The sequence below is a fragment of the Plodia interpunctella genome, chromosome 19 (genome assembly GCF_027563975.2).
Source record: "Plodia interpunctella isolate USDA-ARS_2022_Savannah chromosome 19, ilPloInte3.2, whole genome shotgun sequence".
Lineage (NCBI taxonomy): Eukaryota > Metazoa > Arthropoda > Insecta > Lepidoptera > Pyralidae > Plodia > Plodia interpunctella.
The window spans coordinates 2,170,755-2,187,456 of NC_071312.1; the positions used below are offsets into that span (position 1 = coordinate 2,170,755).

The 16,702-nt window shown below is 35.6% G+C and overlaps 2 protein-coding genes across 3 annotated transcripts; one reads left to right on the forward strand and one right to left on the reverse strand.

Moving 5' to 3' along the window:
- The first annotated feature begins 293 nt into the window (after positions 1-293).
- LOC128678104 (uncharacterized) lies at positions 294-10,098 on the forward strand. Its single transcript, XM_053759423.1, has 11 exons — positions 294-351; positions 387-441; positions 955-1,008; positions 4,228-4,479; positions 5,066-5,246; positions 5,709-5,887; positions 7,020-7,157; positions 7,878-8,063; positions 8,457-8,570; positions 9,085-9,294; positions 9,774-10,098. The coding sequence occupies exons 2-11, from the start codon at positions 396-398 to the stop codon at positions 9,965-9,967; spliced, it is 1,554 nt and encodes a 517-aa protein (XP_053615398.1). The 5' UTR covers positions 294-351; positions 387-395; the 3' UTR covers positions 9,968-10,098.
- Positions 10,099-10,416: 318 nt separating this feature from the next.
- Positions 10,417-16,598, reverse strand: LOC128678105 (mitochondrial pyruvate carrier 2-like). Of its 2 annotated transcripts, none has more exons than XM_053759425.2 (3): positions 16,362-16,598; positions 16,240-16,280; positions 10,417-11,380 (listed from the first exon to the last, which is right to left on the reverse strand). In XM_053759425.2, exons 1-3 carry the CDS (start codon positions 16,444-16,446, stop codon positions 11,159-11,161), a joined length of 348 nt encoding a protein of 115 aa, XP_053615400.1. In that variant the 5' UTR covers positions 16,447-16,598; the 3' UTR covers positions 10,417-11,158. The 2 variants fall into 2 exon arrangements, with proteins under 2 accessions (XP_053615400.1, XP_053615399.1); XM_053759424.2 differs by lacking the exon at positions 10,417-11,380 and adding an exon at positions 12,541-14,658 and having other exon boundaries at positions 16,362-16,593.
- Positions 16,599-16,702: the final 104 nt, after the last annotated feature.

The following is a 16,702-nucleotide window of genomic DNA, read 5'->3' on the forward strand; positions in this document are numbered from 1 at the left end:
CTTGGTAAATGTGTTAAAAGAAAAGTTAAATTAGATTTGTTTTTCTTAAATACCTATTTAAAAAAGTTGACGAAAATTTTCTAGACATCAATAGATACTTACAATTTACATGTCAACTAAGGTCATTATACCCTACACAAAAAAAAAACAATAGGTCTTATCAAAAAATCCGAAAAACGTGCACTAGGCAAATTAGTATAATAACTCAAATGAATCCTAATTCAGATGAATGTTTCGGATTACGATTAGATAATATGTGAGATAATCGATAAGGGATGATCTTGCAAATCGACTGTGACAATGTATATAAAGTCATAATTGTTCGGTGAGATATAGTCGTGCATACGCATCGATAAAGCTTCATTATAAATAGAAAGTACTCTGTGGATAAAGCCATGGCGAGGTTTGAACTGACACATACGTTATTCCACATTTTAGCAGGTTATTTTTTTTTTACGTATTGGTCATTAAAATCTTATTTAGTTATTAAAAGTGACAGTTTGAACTTTATATAGTTGCGATTGGAGTTACGCACATCGATCACAGTTTAAAGTAACAGATCTTGGTGTAACGATTTATTTGTTTCGGCTGAAATTTCAGTCAACATCCAAATTGGTGGCTAGTGTTTTTGCATATACGTACTCTTGCTCTCAAAGAAAAAGGTTTCTGCTAGAGTCTCGTCACTATGTTATATGTTTTTAGTTTTATTGTGTTAACAAATAGTATAGATTGGATTTTTTATTGAAAATATGTACTCAAAGTGCTATTACAGAAATATTCTAATGTACAATATTTCGTAGAAATTTGTCCAGTAGATTTTCTGTGATTGAATAAGAAACATATTTGCCTTGCACACATTCAAACTGTCGCCTAATATTTATTTTGTATTTCGCATTGTTTTGTCATTATGTGTACAGTGTGAATATTTTGTATTATATATATTTATAATTACAGGCGCAATCGCAGTCTCATCTCTCGAAGCGACATCGAGCGCGGACACACTATCAGGTAAAATACAATTTAATTTGTGAAAATTACCGTACAACTAAATTGTAGTACCCATGTGAAAATGATATTTATGTCGAGTTAGGTACCTATTTAAACGCAATTTAAATAATTTCAGTTTTAATATTAGTACCTATTATTCCATTATTCATAATTACATAGGCCTTACCATTAAATTAAGTATTATATATATAATATATAATAAAAACGTGTCGCACTGCAGCACATAATACCTACTCACAATAGACATATGTGTTTGTGGTATATAATATTATACTTTAGTATAACTTTTCACTTTTGTTCTGCTGTCAAATAATATAAAAAAAGCATTTATGTTTTTAGTCTTTCGGTCTTTTAATAACGCGAATCTTGAAAAGTGAACTTTGAGAGACAAATTTTAATGGTGGTCACCCTATTGGTGGATCAATTCTCATAAATATGTTTGTTTGTCTTTACCTACCTCGATTGTGACGGAACTGTGTCAGACTTTTGTTATGTAAATTAATGAATGTTATCGTCAACATGATGCGGGTAGGTATACTATTTACTCGAATAGTGTACCGGTATAGTTTACACTAAGTAAATTTTTTTTTTTACTAGCGGCTCGTATCGGATTCGCTCGGGTGAAACCATAATAATTTATAAATCTAAACTTAATTGTAAATTGTTTACATCATTTGATAATGTGATTCCTGAAGAAGTTTCACCCTATTTAATGATGAAAAATGAAACCATACAAATATCCGTCACGGTAGTTTTTGAGTTTATCGCGTTCGTAGTAGACAGACACGACAGACCTACTTCTTTTTATGACATTATACAGCTCTTCAAGCTTCAACACACATTAATATTAGTATGGATTAGTTATTAAGATATCAAACTTAATAGGATTATAAACTCGTCAACTAGTCCTTGCTGTCAACGTCATGAAGCCCGAGGGCATCGTAAAAATAAACCATACAATTTTGAACAATCTGTTCTGATTGTAAGTACTTATGACTGGCCGCTTCACACCAAACTTCTTTAAAGCGCTATTGTTGTCTAACAGAAATATTTATATTTTTGGTTATGTTTTATTTGGATTTATTACTAAAGACTAGGCCTATTAGGCCTCAATTTTTGATGTACACTACAGACTTGGCTTATGCCTTCTTCTTCAGTGGATATTAGCCACTCTTATTTATATATAAATATTCAATACAAAAGACTTGGCTGTATGGGCTAGTACCCTTTGCCTCCTCAATAAAACGAGGGAATAAACAAAAAAAAAAAGAACAGCTGTCATGGCTTATCTTTCTAGTCACCGTACGACATCTACGAGAGGAGATGGAGAGGTCTTATTATATGCCGGGAACTACAAACTAGACACCTCGTCTTGTCTTTTAGCGCCTTAGATTAGGAAAAAATCCCTTATCGCATACTTCTAGCACAGAATTATAGGGAATCCACTACTCCTGCACTTCTGTTGTTTCGATAGAAAGCATCTTTAGGCTAATCTTGGATTAGCTTATCTTTTCTCATTATAAACAGACGTGACACGATAAGCGTTCATAATTATAAACCATAATTCTTATTAATATTCAATTGTACGCGTATCAGGACACGTAAAAGGATAAGATCTAAATAATAAAGATAGGATGTCAATTATGTTTTATTATTTGATAATTACATGTTTTGGTTTATACTAGTTATCATATTGTCTAACCTAATAATCCTAATATTAAGTATTTGTTGTTACATTATTGGTGATTTAGATACCCTTGGCAATGAAATCAGTAATGAAGATAATATTCGCTTTCCCAAATAAATTTTGACCGCTAAAAAGTATGACTCCTATGCATCTCTCCTTAATCTTTTATTTAATCGTGCCAGATCGCTTAATATGGTAGGCGACATTTTTATGACATATTCGAAGGCCCTCATATTGTTAGAAACAGCAGTTAAAAAATACTGTTGTAATGACAATACTTTCAAAGATATAACAAAAATAAAATCTCACATTTTTGGACTCGTCCAAACGCTCCTTACTAAATAATGTGACGTCACTGTATTAATAGATCTTAGTATATTTACTTCAACACAATAATCTGTTAAACCTTGCGATTAACAGAATATTTCAAAAATATTATACATAAAAATCCGTCTGGAAGTTTTTTTTGAGTTACTTTCAAACTCATATATGGCACCGTTATGTATTGAACTAAAAACAAAACCATGTCGCGTTTCAATATTGAACAGCGCCATCTATCGCAGAAGGACTAAAACTGTAATTGCTTTGAATTGGTATCGTGCATGAGACATTTTTTTGAAAATAATGCTAATTTATAATTTTTTGCTAACTGTGACGCTTTATTGGTGGGTAACACTCAAAATTTTATGACTTTTCTATGCGATGCGTCTATATAAATTTATTCGTGTTTAATTATGTTCATTAGATATCGAAAAATTAGATTAAGAAAGAGTAAAAAGATTCATTTTCTTCCGGTGCATAAGGTCCATAGTATCATAACATCTGCAGTATCATTTCGTCCATAGTATTATAATGTCTGTCATTCATTACAATTACAATACAATAATCTGATAAATCTTGCGATTTACAGAATATTACAAAAATACATTCAAAATCCGTCTAGCCGTTTTTTTGAGATAAGTCAATTGTATGTAAGGCACCGGTAAGTATTAAAATAAAAACAAAACCATATCGCGTTTCAATAATGAACAGCGCCATCTTTCGCCGAAAGACTAAAACTCTAATAGCTTGCATTTGTATGGTGGTTATCGTCCTTACGAAACATTTTCTTACTATCGCCAAGCTTTGTTGCGGTTCAGTATATATTGCTTGTTTTTCATTGCAGTAAATAAAAGCTCTCATACTAACTACGCAATTGCGTTACGTTCATTCGCCGCGTCGTTGTCGGCGGAGTGGCGGCAGTCATTCCGCCGTACTAACTCTTTTGTATTCCGTGGGCATTACATACAAGACAAATTTATGTAAATTTGTTTACTTTAGTGTGTTTCTTTATTTATATACATATAACTATATCGTTGATTGTATTTTCAAATAAAGAAAGTATTGTTTCTCCCTTGATATGAAATATTTTTCGTTGAACCTTTCTGACGAAAATTGTTTTGGAACCTATTCAAAACTAAACTCTAAATTCTGTTTTTTCGTAATGCTTTATGGTACATTTAAGATACACAATAAAAAAACCCTGATTACAGAGCAATGGGAGGCCACGTCGATAGTTCTGCCTCGCGGCAGACCCGTGAATCAAACCCTAGGACCTGAAACCTCCGTGTACTGCAAGCTGACCGACCCCACACAGCGCGTTGTCTTCGAGGGCCATGGCCGATGCAATTTGGTTTTGGACAGGGTGACCAACAATCACGCTGGCATTTGGGTCATGGATGTGGGACTACAAGGGAATATGCTGACGACTACGTATAGAATCACTGCGCTAGTTCGGGGAACTGGTAAATCCAACTATTTATATCTAGCCTGCCTGCAGCTCCGCCCGCGGTAGCGGTATGTTTGACCTCGTCATTACTGTTCTAAACACCAAAACCACCACCAGCGGTTTCCTTTGGTCCACTCGTAATTAATAGATAGATGATAGATAAAACATTTATTTGTAAAACAACATAATAGGTACACAACAAGACTAAAAGCACAGTATACATAAGGACAATTGAAGAGCAAGTGTTCTGTGTTGCAGCAATACAAAAAGGCCCATCTCAGTACACATATCACCCTATTTACAAAACTAACTAATTGGTTACAAAAAAGGAATTTTCCTTCATTGTTTCATGAAAAAAGACTATTTTATCTTTATTCATATCCGTTTTAATCGCGAAAGCGTGACAGATAGACTTTCGTATTCGACATGATATTAGATTAGTAACTTCTATCGTAAGTCTACGCAACTCTTGGCTCTATCTGCCCCGTAAGACATAAAGACGTGATACTATATACGTATGTATTAATAAATCGCAATTTCTTCTCGAACCTTCTCACTTTTATTCTTTGTCAGAACAACGTATAATTTTCGTTAAATCACAGGAGACAAGCCAACAGTATCCACCTACGTGGCCAAAGAGCAGCCAGAAGTGACCCTTAAGTGCTCTGTGCCCGTCGAGTACGAAGTCAAGTCGTGCCTGTTCCAAGACCCGACCGGCCGCGTGATCATGTCCACTGAAGGCGCTTCCGAGGACCGCTACATCTCCTCTGGCTCTGGCACCACGTATGTACCTGAGGAATCATGTTCACACATGTTTTTTCTCATCCACGCGTGTTGCTAGTACCGCCTCGCGTATACCGTGGTCGCGCCTCGCGTGTCTTGGTTGCGCCCGTATACATCGAAAATCAGAGTTCGCAGAAATAAATCTTAGTTTAAAATGATTCTGCTATGCGATCTGCTTGGCGGTGTACATCAACCGCTTTGAGACCGCTGTTGTTGTTTCCCCAAAATAATGTGATAAGCCTCTTTAGATCAACACTTATATTAAATTTTTAGGTGAACTTGGGCTTTGGGAAATGTAACACCTCTCCAAATGTAACACGCAAAAATGAGAGAGAAGGGGTCCTATCTGGAGGAAAAAGTTCAATCCAGTTATTTATTTATTCTGTTTTTAAAAAACCTACACCTAATCACAAGTTTTCGTTAAATAATTTAATTAACATATCCGTATCCGTTTTGTTTCAGTGTGAGCGGTGGCGTCACGATGCACGAGTGCGGGCTCCGCATCACGGACCCCGCGGTCTCGGACCTGGGCATCTGGCGCTGCGCCGTGGAGACTGAGCAGGACGTCTACTACGGCTTCCTCACCGTGCTGTGCCCCTGGTCCATGCAGGATCCTGACATCGCCGCTGCTGTCGTCTCAGGTTGACATCGATTATCCATATTATAAAACAGTCCTCTGCCGCGTCTGTCTGTTCGCGATAAACTCAAAAAGTACTGCACGGATTTTCATGCGGTTTTCACCAATAAATAGTGTGGTTCCTGAAGAAGGTTTAGAAGGTTGTATCATTTATTATGTTTTCAACCGATCGAAGCCGGGACGGGTCGCTAGTAATAATAATAAATGGCCCACTTTAAGCACTAAGCTTGTAACGCGGGTTCGATGGACACAAATACTGGAACGGGCACAACACACCCAAGAACCGCAGACAAATATTTGTAATTACTTACAGACAAATAATTATAATAAATATAAATAAATAAATATATTAAGACAAATCACACAGATAGAGCTAGCCCCAAAGTAAGTTCGAGACTTGCGTTATGAGATACTAACTCAACGATACTATATTTTATAACAAATACATATATAGATAAACATCCAAGACCCCCGGGTCTTGGATGTTCAGTCAGAAAAAGATCATTTTCCATCATGACCCGACCGGGGATCGAACCCGGAACCTCTCGGTTCAGTGGCAAGAACCTTACCACTGCGCCACCGAGGTCGTTATCACATATAATATTTTGTGTACTTATTAGTTTGTAAGATAGAAGATGAATTATGATAATTTGTATCTTCTTTGCTTTCGGTGAAGGAAAACATCGCATGAGAAAACAGTCTAAGTGCGGTATATGTCGGTAGGTAATCGTAAAAGTCCTTTAAAAAAATCTGACACCACACTCGATGAAAGTCACCACTTCGTATCGTCGGCATCCCTGATTTTTGATTATGATATATTATTAGATTAGATTATATTCTAAATCTGTATCTTCAAACGCCTCGTCCAAAATCTTCGATTTACGATCTTAATGTACCTATATTTCATGTGACATGTATGTATAATGCCAGCTAAACATTATATATTTATTATCGCGATACAACACTGCTGGTTAATAAACACTCTCAAAACTAACAAACTGTGCAATGTTCTTACATTCGCGGCTTAATAATAATAATAGGTAATAGTTTATTTCAGATTTCAATCAATACGCGATTTTGAAAATAAAACAAAAATTAAACATGTAACATACAATAACATGTCCTTGTTATTCCAGAACCGACTCTGTCGTCAACGCGCACGGAGTTGGTGCACATGGCTGGCGAGAGCATGACCTTGAGTTGCTCCATCCAGTCTCCAATCAGGTACTGCTACTTCAGGGCGCCCAACGGCAGGACCTACAGCGTTTCTCCAGGTCAGTTTACTTTACAAACTGTTTGTGTGTCCCACTAGTATATAGTAAGTTACACTATATTATATATAATATAGTGTAACTTATAAAACGTAGGTACATAAATTACTACAACATTGTTTGATTCCTTATTTTGAACCACGCAACGGATTTGCGGTTTCATTTATTACTCGACTGCAAAGGAAGGAAGCATCTTGTATGTATGTAATATTCTTTATTACTTCATATCTCCAAAACTGTTGAACGGATTTACATATCGTTACATTCGTCTTAGTTGCCCGAGTGTTCTTAAATAGGTGACGTTAAAAAAAACAAACATGGAGGTCATTGGACTTGGTGAAAAACGTTTTTTTTTTCGGATACTACAATATAGGTATCAAATTAAAGCTCAACGCTACGATTCTTAAGCAGGCGGGTTTATTGTTTTTAGAAATTTTGCTTGTTAAGCCAATTTATTCCCGAATGTTTATAGCCCACGTGCGAAGCCGGCCCGGGTCGCTAGTAAATAATCAATATATATAAAACTCTTCCGTTACTGACTGTCTGACAGACAGCGTACCTACAGCCAAAACTACTGGGCGTAGGAAGCTGAAATTTGGCATGTAGGTTCCCTGGGGAGTGTAGGGGAGCACTAAAAAGGGATATCCTTAAATTCCCACGGGAAACGGATTTTTACTCATACGCGAAGTTGTGGGTAAAAGCTAGTAGTCTATATATTTTCAGCCAGCAACACGGACGAGTTCGAATACGTCGGCGCGGGTCTCGACTCAGGCGAATGCGGCATCAGGTTCAACAGGCTGCTGTCGCAGGAGGAGGGGCACTGGCCCGCGGGCCGCTGGAGCTGCCACGTGGGGCTGCCCGATGAGACTGAGGCCGAACAGAGGGTCAACATGCAAGTCCAGATTAATCGTAAGTTCTTTATTTTCGGCAGTCCATTGAAAAACGGTGCTTTATTGCAATTAAATTGAAGAAGCGGTGCTTTATTTAGTTGCACCTGTGATCGAAACGTCCCAAGTTCTAATCCTATTCGAACTCGTAAAAGTCAAGTCAGATGCCTTTAAGCGATTTGACTAAAATCTGACACCTGTGTTAGCAATAACACACGAGATAAGAAAGGAGTGGTAAAGTCTATGAATAGTACAAAACCAAAATTTGTGTCATTTCAATAACAAATAAAATGGACAAGATTGATTGATGAATGTTGCCAGCTACAAAGAGCACAAAAGCGCCATTTACTTTCTATTATTTATAGCATACAAATTGTATTAAAAATTTTTATAAACATAATTTTAAAATTTCCAGGCCCCATCGAAGTTAGCCAGTACCTAAACTCTGCGAGTGACCTAGTGATGGAAGCTGATGTGTTCCAACAGCAAGCCGTGGAGTACTGTCGCTATGTACGCATTGATGGATTTGGTAAGAGTTTACATCTCTCTCTCTCTCTCTCATCAGAGCTTTCTCCTGGTTTCAGCTGATGAGCGTCGGAGCCCAGCCGTGCTCAATCTACACGATGTGATTGAAATATAAAGATTTAGATTGGTCAGTTAGCCCTATCCAATAGCATAATCCAGTTGTAAGATATCATAAGGTTATCTGTTCGGTAACCTACTAATATTATAAATGCAAAAGTTTGTGAGGTTGTTACTCTTTCACGCAAAATCTTCTGGACGGATTGTTATGAAATTTGGTAACACGGGTAGAATATAACCTGGAATAAATACATATTTTATCCCAAAATTCCCACGGAACGAAGCCCCGAGGCGCAGCTTGTTGTAGGTACATATGACCCGACAGGCCACAAATATACTTTTAATTACATCATATTTTGTAGATGCAACAAAATATTGGACTATCACAGACTTTCAATAAGCGGTGTGAAGCTGAGAGTTCTGGTCCATAGGTTCATATTAATTTGACGTCCCTACCTCAGGTTTTACGTCAGCAACTCTCCCCGAGTCTCGCTACTCGTCCACCGAGCAGCGCGCGCGCGGGCACTGCGGGCTCCACATCTCCGGCCCCACCATCCTGGACCTCCACCCATGGACTATTGCTGCCAAGATTGTGGGCAGGGAAGAGGAGGTTCTAGATATCACCAACCATAGCATGAATGTACCTTCCGAGCCTGAAACTACTGCATCGAGTAAGTGTGTTTAATTTCATTTTATCCTCGGCTGGGACGCTCAGGATCCTTGTTAAAATGAGTTGTGATTTTACGAGCGGCCACCTATCCTATGTCAACCTTTGGGAATACAAATGAATAATGAGGTAAAGAAATAGAATATTTTGATATATATTATATGGCCAAGGTAGCTAATCTTTATATGGATTTGTTATAACTTTATTTACTAAGATAGTACAATAGCGGATTAAAAGCATTCTCTACCAGTCAATCCCTGTGTCTCATCCTCGGCTAGGTGACGCGACGCCCCAGTCTTTATGTGAATATTTTTTAATCTAGCCTGTGGATGCTTCTGTCCCACTGCTGGGCAAAATCCTTTATATCCCAATGTGTTGATATAGGCCTCTCAATTTATACCAATTACCTCCAAGAGGTCTTAGGTGAAAATAGTTTTGAACGGGAAAGAGGCGGATTTATGTATTAACGAAAATATGTTCCAGGAAACAACGTCTGGATCTGGTGCACTGCAACCATTTCCGGAGCGATTCTGATCGCCGCGGCCATCATGTTTATCCCGTCCAAGAACAGGGCCCGCGCCAACTCCTGGAAGAACAGCCTTCGCGCCAGCCTCACCAAGAAGCCCCTACCAGCTGATTCTGCGCCTAACTCCACCCCACCCGCTATGAGCGCGTGAAATTAAAAAAAATATGTAAAGTTTTTAAAAAATCACGCCATCCGCCTTAGAGCGTGAAATTAAGTGAAATACCTCTCTAACATAAAAATATTTCTGACTATATACTTGATATTAAACGCATTTTACATTTATCTTTGTTTTTTTTTACCGTCACATCTTGGGTCTGTCAAATTATATTATCTCAGTGGGGTATTATGTAATCTGAGTCTCACACTTGGTATTATTAAACGTATTTTAATTATTAATTTGAAATTTAATTTCGTTTCTGAAGTTGTTTCCATGTAATAATTTTAGGCCGTATCTGGTTGCACACTAGCGTCACTCACATCTTTGCTAAAAATAGTGTACAGCTAGATAAAAACAATTAAAGAAGGATTTTTCAGTGGGATAGTAAGGTGTCAACATGTTCACAAACAATATTTAGTAACTATAACAAAAACAAAACTATGTAAGCATGCAAACAAAATAAAATGTATTTTTCGCTAAATCTAATGAATACGACACGAATACATACTGTTAATTACATTCACTGGCAATTATATAAGATTAAGAATATATTACTAAGTATAATATATTACTAAGTAAGTATTATGGTAGGTAAATACGAGTAGGTACATTAGAACATAACAGAAACTATTCTATTTTTAGTAGCAAAAACTTAAAATTCTCACATCAATGCTGAATTAAGTACCTAATTTGAACATTTACATTTTACACCAATTGCATGCTAAACCTTTGGAAAATTGTACTTTTTTCTTTTAAACCTATCATTATAGGTATAACACAATCTGGCATTTAAATATAAGTAGGCATTTTAAGATAGGTAGGTATGGCAAGTATTTCAAAATTAGATTTTATCCAAAACATTTTAAAAATAGACTTAAATACAATATAAAAACTAAAATATGACACTAATTACTAGAAAAGTGGAGTAAATTCTTAAGTATCCATCAATAACTCATATAGGTATAAAAATATGTCTATTTACAGCCTCTAGGCACATGCAAGATGATTGTTTTGATTTTTGATACTTTATTTTTTAAATGTTAAAACCGGTCTGATTTTGATGACCGGTCTTTTTGTAAACTACCTACTGACCTAAAAGTGGTCGAAGGGAAGGAATTAGGTAACTGTAAGTCTAGATAGGATAGAGGTCATAACTCGAATATTTCAGCATAAAATTTTGTTTTGTCATTGCGCCAAATTCCTTTGAAAACTGACAGCTCTAAAACACTGCACGCTATTAGCGACACCTAGCGAGAAATTGCATAACGACAACGCGTAATTAATAGGTCGGATGACCAAACAGTAGCGGGTCCAGATGAGCCCGGTGGCGGCGAGCGTCGCGGACTGCGTCGGGGACACCTTATCCAAGGGGCGCCGGTACTCGTCCAGGGAAACCAACACTAAAGCCTGGAATTTTTGGGTTGATACAATTTCTTATGATAGGATCGGATGTTTTGAATTATCAATTTACACATGATGAGTAACTAGTTTTGACGTTTAACCTATCTATCATGTGAGCGTTTTCCCGCAGCCATTAAGCGTCGGAGCCCAGGGCTTGTTTTACTACTTTTTCGTCTCCACGTCGCACGGTCGTCGGAATCCCTAGTTTTCAGACCATTGGCACGCGTACCATCCTTGACATCAAGTCAAGCAGATCACCCACTACCAGCCTCATACAAACACTTCCTCTAATATTAGTAGTTTAAGTAGGTTAGATCCCACTTCTGGGCAAAGGCCAAGCATCAGTCACCAAGGGTCAGTCTGACCCATGATAAGTAGATAGGTAATATTGGAGCAAACACTACCAAGAACTTTCTGATGCAGAGTACATATTGTAGGTATTCTATGGATCCCTACATGCCAAATCGCAGCTTCGCCCAGTGGTTTCGGCTGTGCGGTGAATGTCGGCCAGCTTCAAATTAATAATTACAAATGAGATTAGAAAGATTTGTATTTATTTTTTATTTGTAGAGAGGCAGGACGACTTTTGATGAATGACAAACTGGTACCTCAGGATCAGGAGAAACATTTATCGCAAAAAACGCGGTATAAGTATACGATCGGTATACTTACTTATTTTTAAACTATTAATAGGTACTTACCAACATGCAAAATGATAACCATGCTACAAATTGATGTAAATTAATCTAATTGTGGCCATAACCTTCGAACATCCAGAAACCTAGTGGGTACGACGCGCAACGTTATATTGTTAAAAAATAATGACACTATTAAAGTTTCGTGCTGATTCCATAGTGTCAGCAAATAAGGAGCATCCGAACATACGTAAGATCTGTATACTTACAACATGCCTTTAACATTTTTTTCAACCGTCCCGTTAGCAATGAACAGTATTTTAAAATGAAATGATAAAGATAGATAAGCCACAAATTAAGCGCAACAATTGACATTTATTTTCTCCTTTATTAATTTTTGAATATATATAGATAACTAATTTGCAAAAGGCGGCAAAAGCGAAAGGCTAATAATTTAAAAAGAATCTGAGGAAGTAATAAATTTACGCTTAATTTGTAAACAATATCGAAAGCGAAGAAATAATAAGATGATTTGATGTAACACAGATATATTTATCAGAAGTATGTAAAAGGTTTACAAAAATAAACAATGTATATTTATACAGATACATGATTTAATAACATTTCAATATACATTTCCACGCTGGACATTTGTATAACATTTTGGTCCTTCGCACACATCTCGACTCAAAACGAAAACAAAATGGATGTCATTTCAAATATATAAAATAAATAATTATCGCGCGTCTCGCTTGTTTACATAAATTAATTACTGGCTGTTATGTAATTTCGGATACAAATAAAAAAATAAAAGTTTGAAGGAAGTAAAATAAAGTATACTTTTAAACTTTATTTTAAAGGAATTAAAATAAAGTTTACTTTGTATCTTCTACAATAAGCGCACTGATCGATGCTGTCGATTGGCCATGGACATTACGTTTACAGTCAACATTTCAAGTCGGGATTGATTCGAAGTATAATGTGCTTAGACATTTACACGCAAAACACTGACACGTCAAGAAGTAGTAAGTTTACGTTACATAGATACATTGTTTTGTTTAGTTGCAGTATCACGAAATTTTTAGCAATCTTCAGCCATTTGGAAAGATTATTATAACTGGGATGGAAGTTTTTTTTTTTAATAACTATAATATATTTTTGTAGGTACCTATTTAAAGTAGGATCTTTTTGTTTGGTATTAAATATCACAACTAACAAAACAATCGAAAAATAATTGAAGTAAAACATATCACATCACTTGGGTCCACAACCATCGACGTAAACAAAATTAATTAGTATATTAAAAAAATTATAGATTTCTTTGTACGAAATAAAACTTATATAGTCCAGTTAAGTAGATATTTGAGTGTTTTCACTCATTCTATTCTAAGGCGAGTGCTTATATAATAAATAACACTCTTATATGTAACATGTCATTACGTATAATTAGTGCAAAGTTTTATGATAAGTGCAAAAGCGAATTTCATACCACATAAGGCCAAGTCGAGTCTCATATGTGGCGCCCAATGACGCAAATGACCTTGTGGCGACAAAAAAAAAATTACTTAAGTACAAATTATTATAGGCTAGTTTAATAATCATAAGGCGAAGTAAAACACAGAAAGTAAAAATTGATAAAATAATTTAACATTACACATTTATATACATGTACAAATAAATATAAATATATTAGGACAAATCACACAGATTGAGCTAGCCCCAAAGTAAGTTCGAGACTTGTGTTATGGGATACTAACTCAACGATACTATATTTTACAACAAATACATATATAGATAAACATCCAAGACCCGGGCCAATCAGAAAAAGATCATTTTCCATCATGACCCGACCGGGAATCGAACCCGGGACCTCTCGGTTCAGTGGCAAGAACTTGACCACTGCGCCACCGAGGTCAATTTTTATAAATGTATCAAACCCGTCAATACTCGTCACCCGGTTAGCACATATAAGTAAATTTCGCCTGTCGTGTATTAAACTAGCCTATAATAATAAGAAATTACATTTTTTTCTTCGTCACAACTTGCGTCGCTTCGGCGTCTTTCGACACCACGTATCCAGGCCAGTTAGATGTTCTAAAAAATTATAATTCTGATAAAGTTTGTAAATTCCTAATATATAGAACGTATACATATATTCCTCTACTAAGTGTGGTTATTTGAACACAATTATTTCGTCAATTACACTACAATAAATAATTCGCATACCCATTGATATTGTATACTAACAAAATTGAACTACATTAGGACTGCAATCAAAAATATGAGACGACACTTCTATTTCTATCAGAGCGAGCGAAAACTAGTGTACTGCCTAGTATATTACTATCTCGCTCTAACATTAAATATTTCAAAAATACAACCCTAACTAAAACCCGTATGTACCCGTAATAAAGTCTACTTTCCTCCACTCGTTTTTGCAGATTGTTGATGCCTAACCGCACGTCCTATTTGGTACAAGCTTGTTAAAGCTACGAACACGTTTACAGCAAATAAGCTATAATTTTTTGGGATAATAACTAGGGAATAACGGGACCAAATGATGCCTGTGGCGGCGAGTGAGACCGATTGAGGTATCGATAAGTTCTCGACTGGCCGATTCAAGTCACCCAAACCTGCTATCACCAAACTCTGAAAGTGTTAAGATGATAATGATGAGTGATAACAGAATGTCAGTTTACAATCACATGATATTTTTACTGTCGATTTGTTTCAAGGTAGCGGTGTCGTGCGGGTTTTTTTTTTTACTTCGAATTTAGCAAAAGGGGAAACTTGATGACTTATTGAATATTTAAAAATCTTATTATTTATAATTTTCTTTATTATCTATATAGGCAGGTGTCGTATAAAGCACTAGTGAGGTTCACAAATCGGTGTTTACGTTACTTACTCAACATACACCCATTTAGAATCTGTTACTTTCATTTCTTGGTGTACAATGTACATGCATACATCTATACCTTATTTTACAAATGTTCACAATTTAGGCATGTCATTTATAGAAATATGAAGGTTATATTAATAAATATTATAAATTAATGACTTCTGGAATTTGCAAATATATATATATATAAATTTTTACAGTGTATTTTTAAACTTATTAAGTTTATATTTTACTACAGAATATATTATAATGTGATATCCATAGGTGATATGATATGGATATAGTATGTCATCACTAAGATGTTTGCACACAGCAGAAATATCATGTGAGTGAAACACATAATGATTTCATCGCATACAATGATACAACAGTGCGCTGAGCTCTGAATTGTGATGCAAATCAAATGTAACTGGGCATGTAATCATTGTATACAATTTCCTTACGCAGTGGCATTTGTAAGAGGGTAAAAGTAAGGATATACTGAGTCTGAGGGTTCATTATGTTAAAGAATATGTCACACTGTATTGTAAAAATATATAAAGTGTACATAATTGATCTTATGCACCTATCTTTTATTTATAAAATATACCAAGTCATCTGTACATATTTTTTCATTGTGACAGTGACTGGAAAATGTTCTATCCATATATAAAGTTTGCCATATGAATATTCGAAAGTTTAAAAACAATATAGATTAAGTTCAGGTATATTTTTAAAAGAATGCAGTTAATTAACTTGCAAATTAATTAAAAAGTTATACTAAAAATCTCAATTCAAAGCTCAGTTAAAACAGAACAATCCTGTTCAAGTATTATAAATGCAAAGATGCGTGAGAACATTGCAAAGGGCTGCCTCCATTAAATTTTTAATATTCCTTTTCTGCAAATGGCCCAAACATGCATATTTTGTCCACCACATTCAATGAATATTATGAAAATTGCTAACATATGGTTGAGGAAATACTTATTCAATTCAATATAATATTTGATTTGTGATAAAAATATATTTAAATTAATTTCTTTTTTATTCTCACGAAAGTTTGTTTGGTACCTAGCACAATTTCCTAATGTCTCATAACCATATGTTGATACAACTGGATATTACGTTTTAACATATCATAAGTCATCATTTCAAGTCAAGTACATAGAACACAGAAGATTAAATCTTTCGAGATACCTTATCACCAGTTATAAAGTATAACATTCACAGTGAACATGATACGGAAATTATGTACGCAAATGCAAATACGCGTCGTGCCCTTAAACAAGGTCCCAGGGCAAAAATAGAGCAACCTTGATTTTGAATTTGTGTTTATCCGCATAACTTACCCATTTGAATGCAGGTGCCCAGAAAAATATGGTTTTAGGACCTGGAATGAGAGTTATAGCGTAATTTCATACCTACATATCACGTAATAACGTTCATAAATTAAAATACGCAATAAACTTACCAGCTTCGTGTTCCCATAGTGGACGAAGTTTTGAAGGAACGAATCTGTCTGCAGCAGTGATAAGGGTTTTGTAAACTTTGGCCATTATTCTTATATTTTGTCCAATTAGTTATAGGAAGAGGAAGGGTTGTGTTTTGAGGTGGTCTACTAGTTTTATTTTAATAGTAGGTAGAGAATTTACATGATCTCTACTATAGTACGGATCGGCCTTGAATTGGAATTGATAAAAGTGACATTTGTTTGAAGTTTGATTAACAGCAGTGACAGTGACAGTATTAGTTGCGTTTTATTTTTGCTTACAGCGCAATCAGCAAACGTAAAAATGGTTCGTTCAATCTTAA

Excerpts from the sequence above, each read along its gene's own strand:
- LOC128678104 (XM_053759423.1), top strand. The coding sequence starts at position 396 with ATGGCGAGGTTTGAACTGACACATACGTTATTCCACATTTTAGCAG. Across the intron at positions 5,888-7,019 it reads CGCCGCTGCTGTCGTCTCAG|AACCGACTCTGTCGTCAACG; the intron begins GTTGACATCGAT and ends TTGTTATTCCAG. Across the intron at positions 9,295-9,773 it reads GCCTGAAACTACTGCATCGA|GAAACAACGTCTGGATCTGG; the intron begins GTAAGTGTGTTT and ends AATATGTTCCAG.
- LOC128678105 (XM_053759424.2), bottom strand. The coding sequence starts at position 16,446 with ATGGCCAAAGTTTACAAAACCCTTATCACTGCTGCAGACAGATTCGTT. Across the intron at positions 16,281-16,361 it reads ACTATGGGAACACGAAGCTG|GTCCTAAAACCATATTTTTC; the intron begins GTAAGTTTATTG and ends CTCTCATTCCAG. Across the intron at positions 14,659-16,239 it reads GGGCACCTGCATTCAAATGG|AGTTTGGTGATAGCAGGTTT; the intron begins GTAAGTTATGCG and ends TAACACTTTCAG.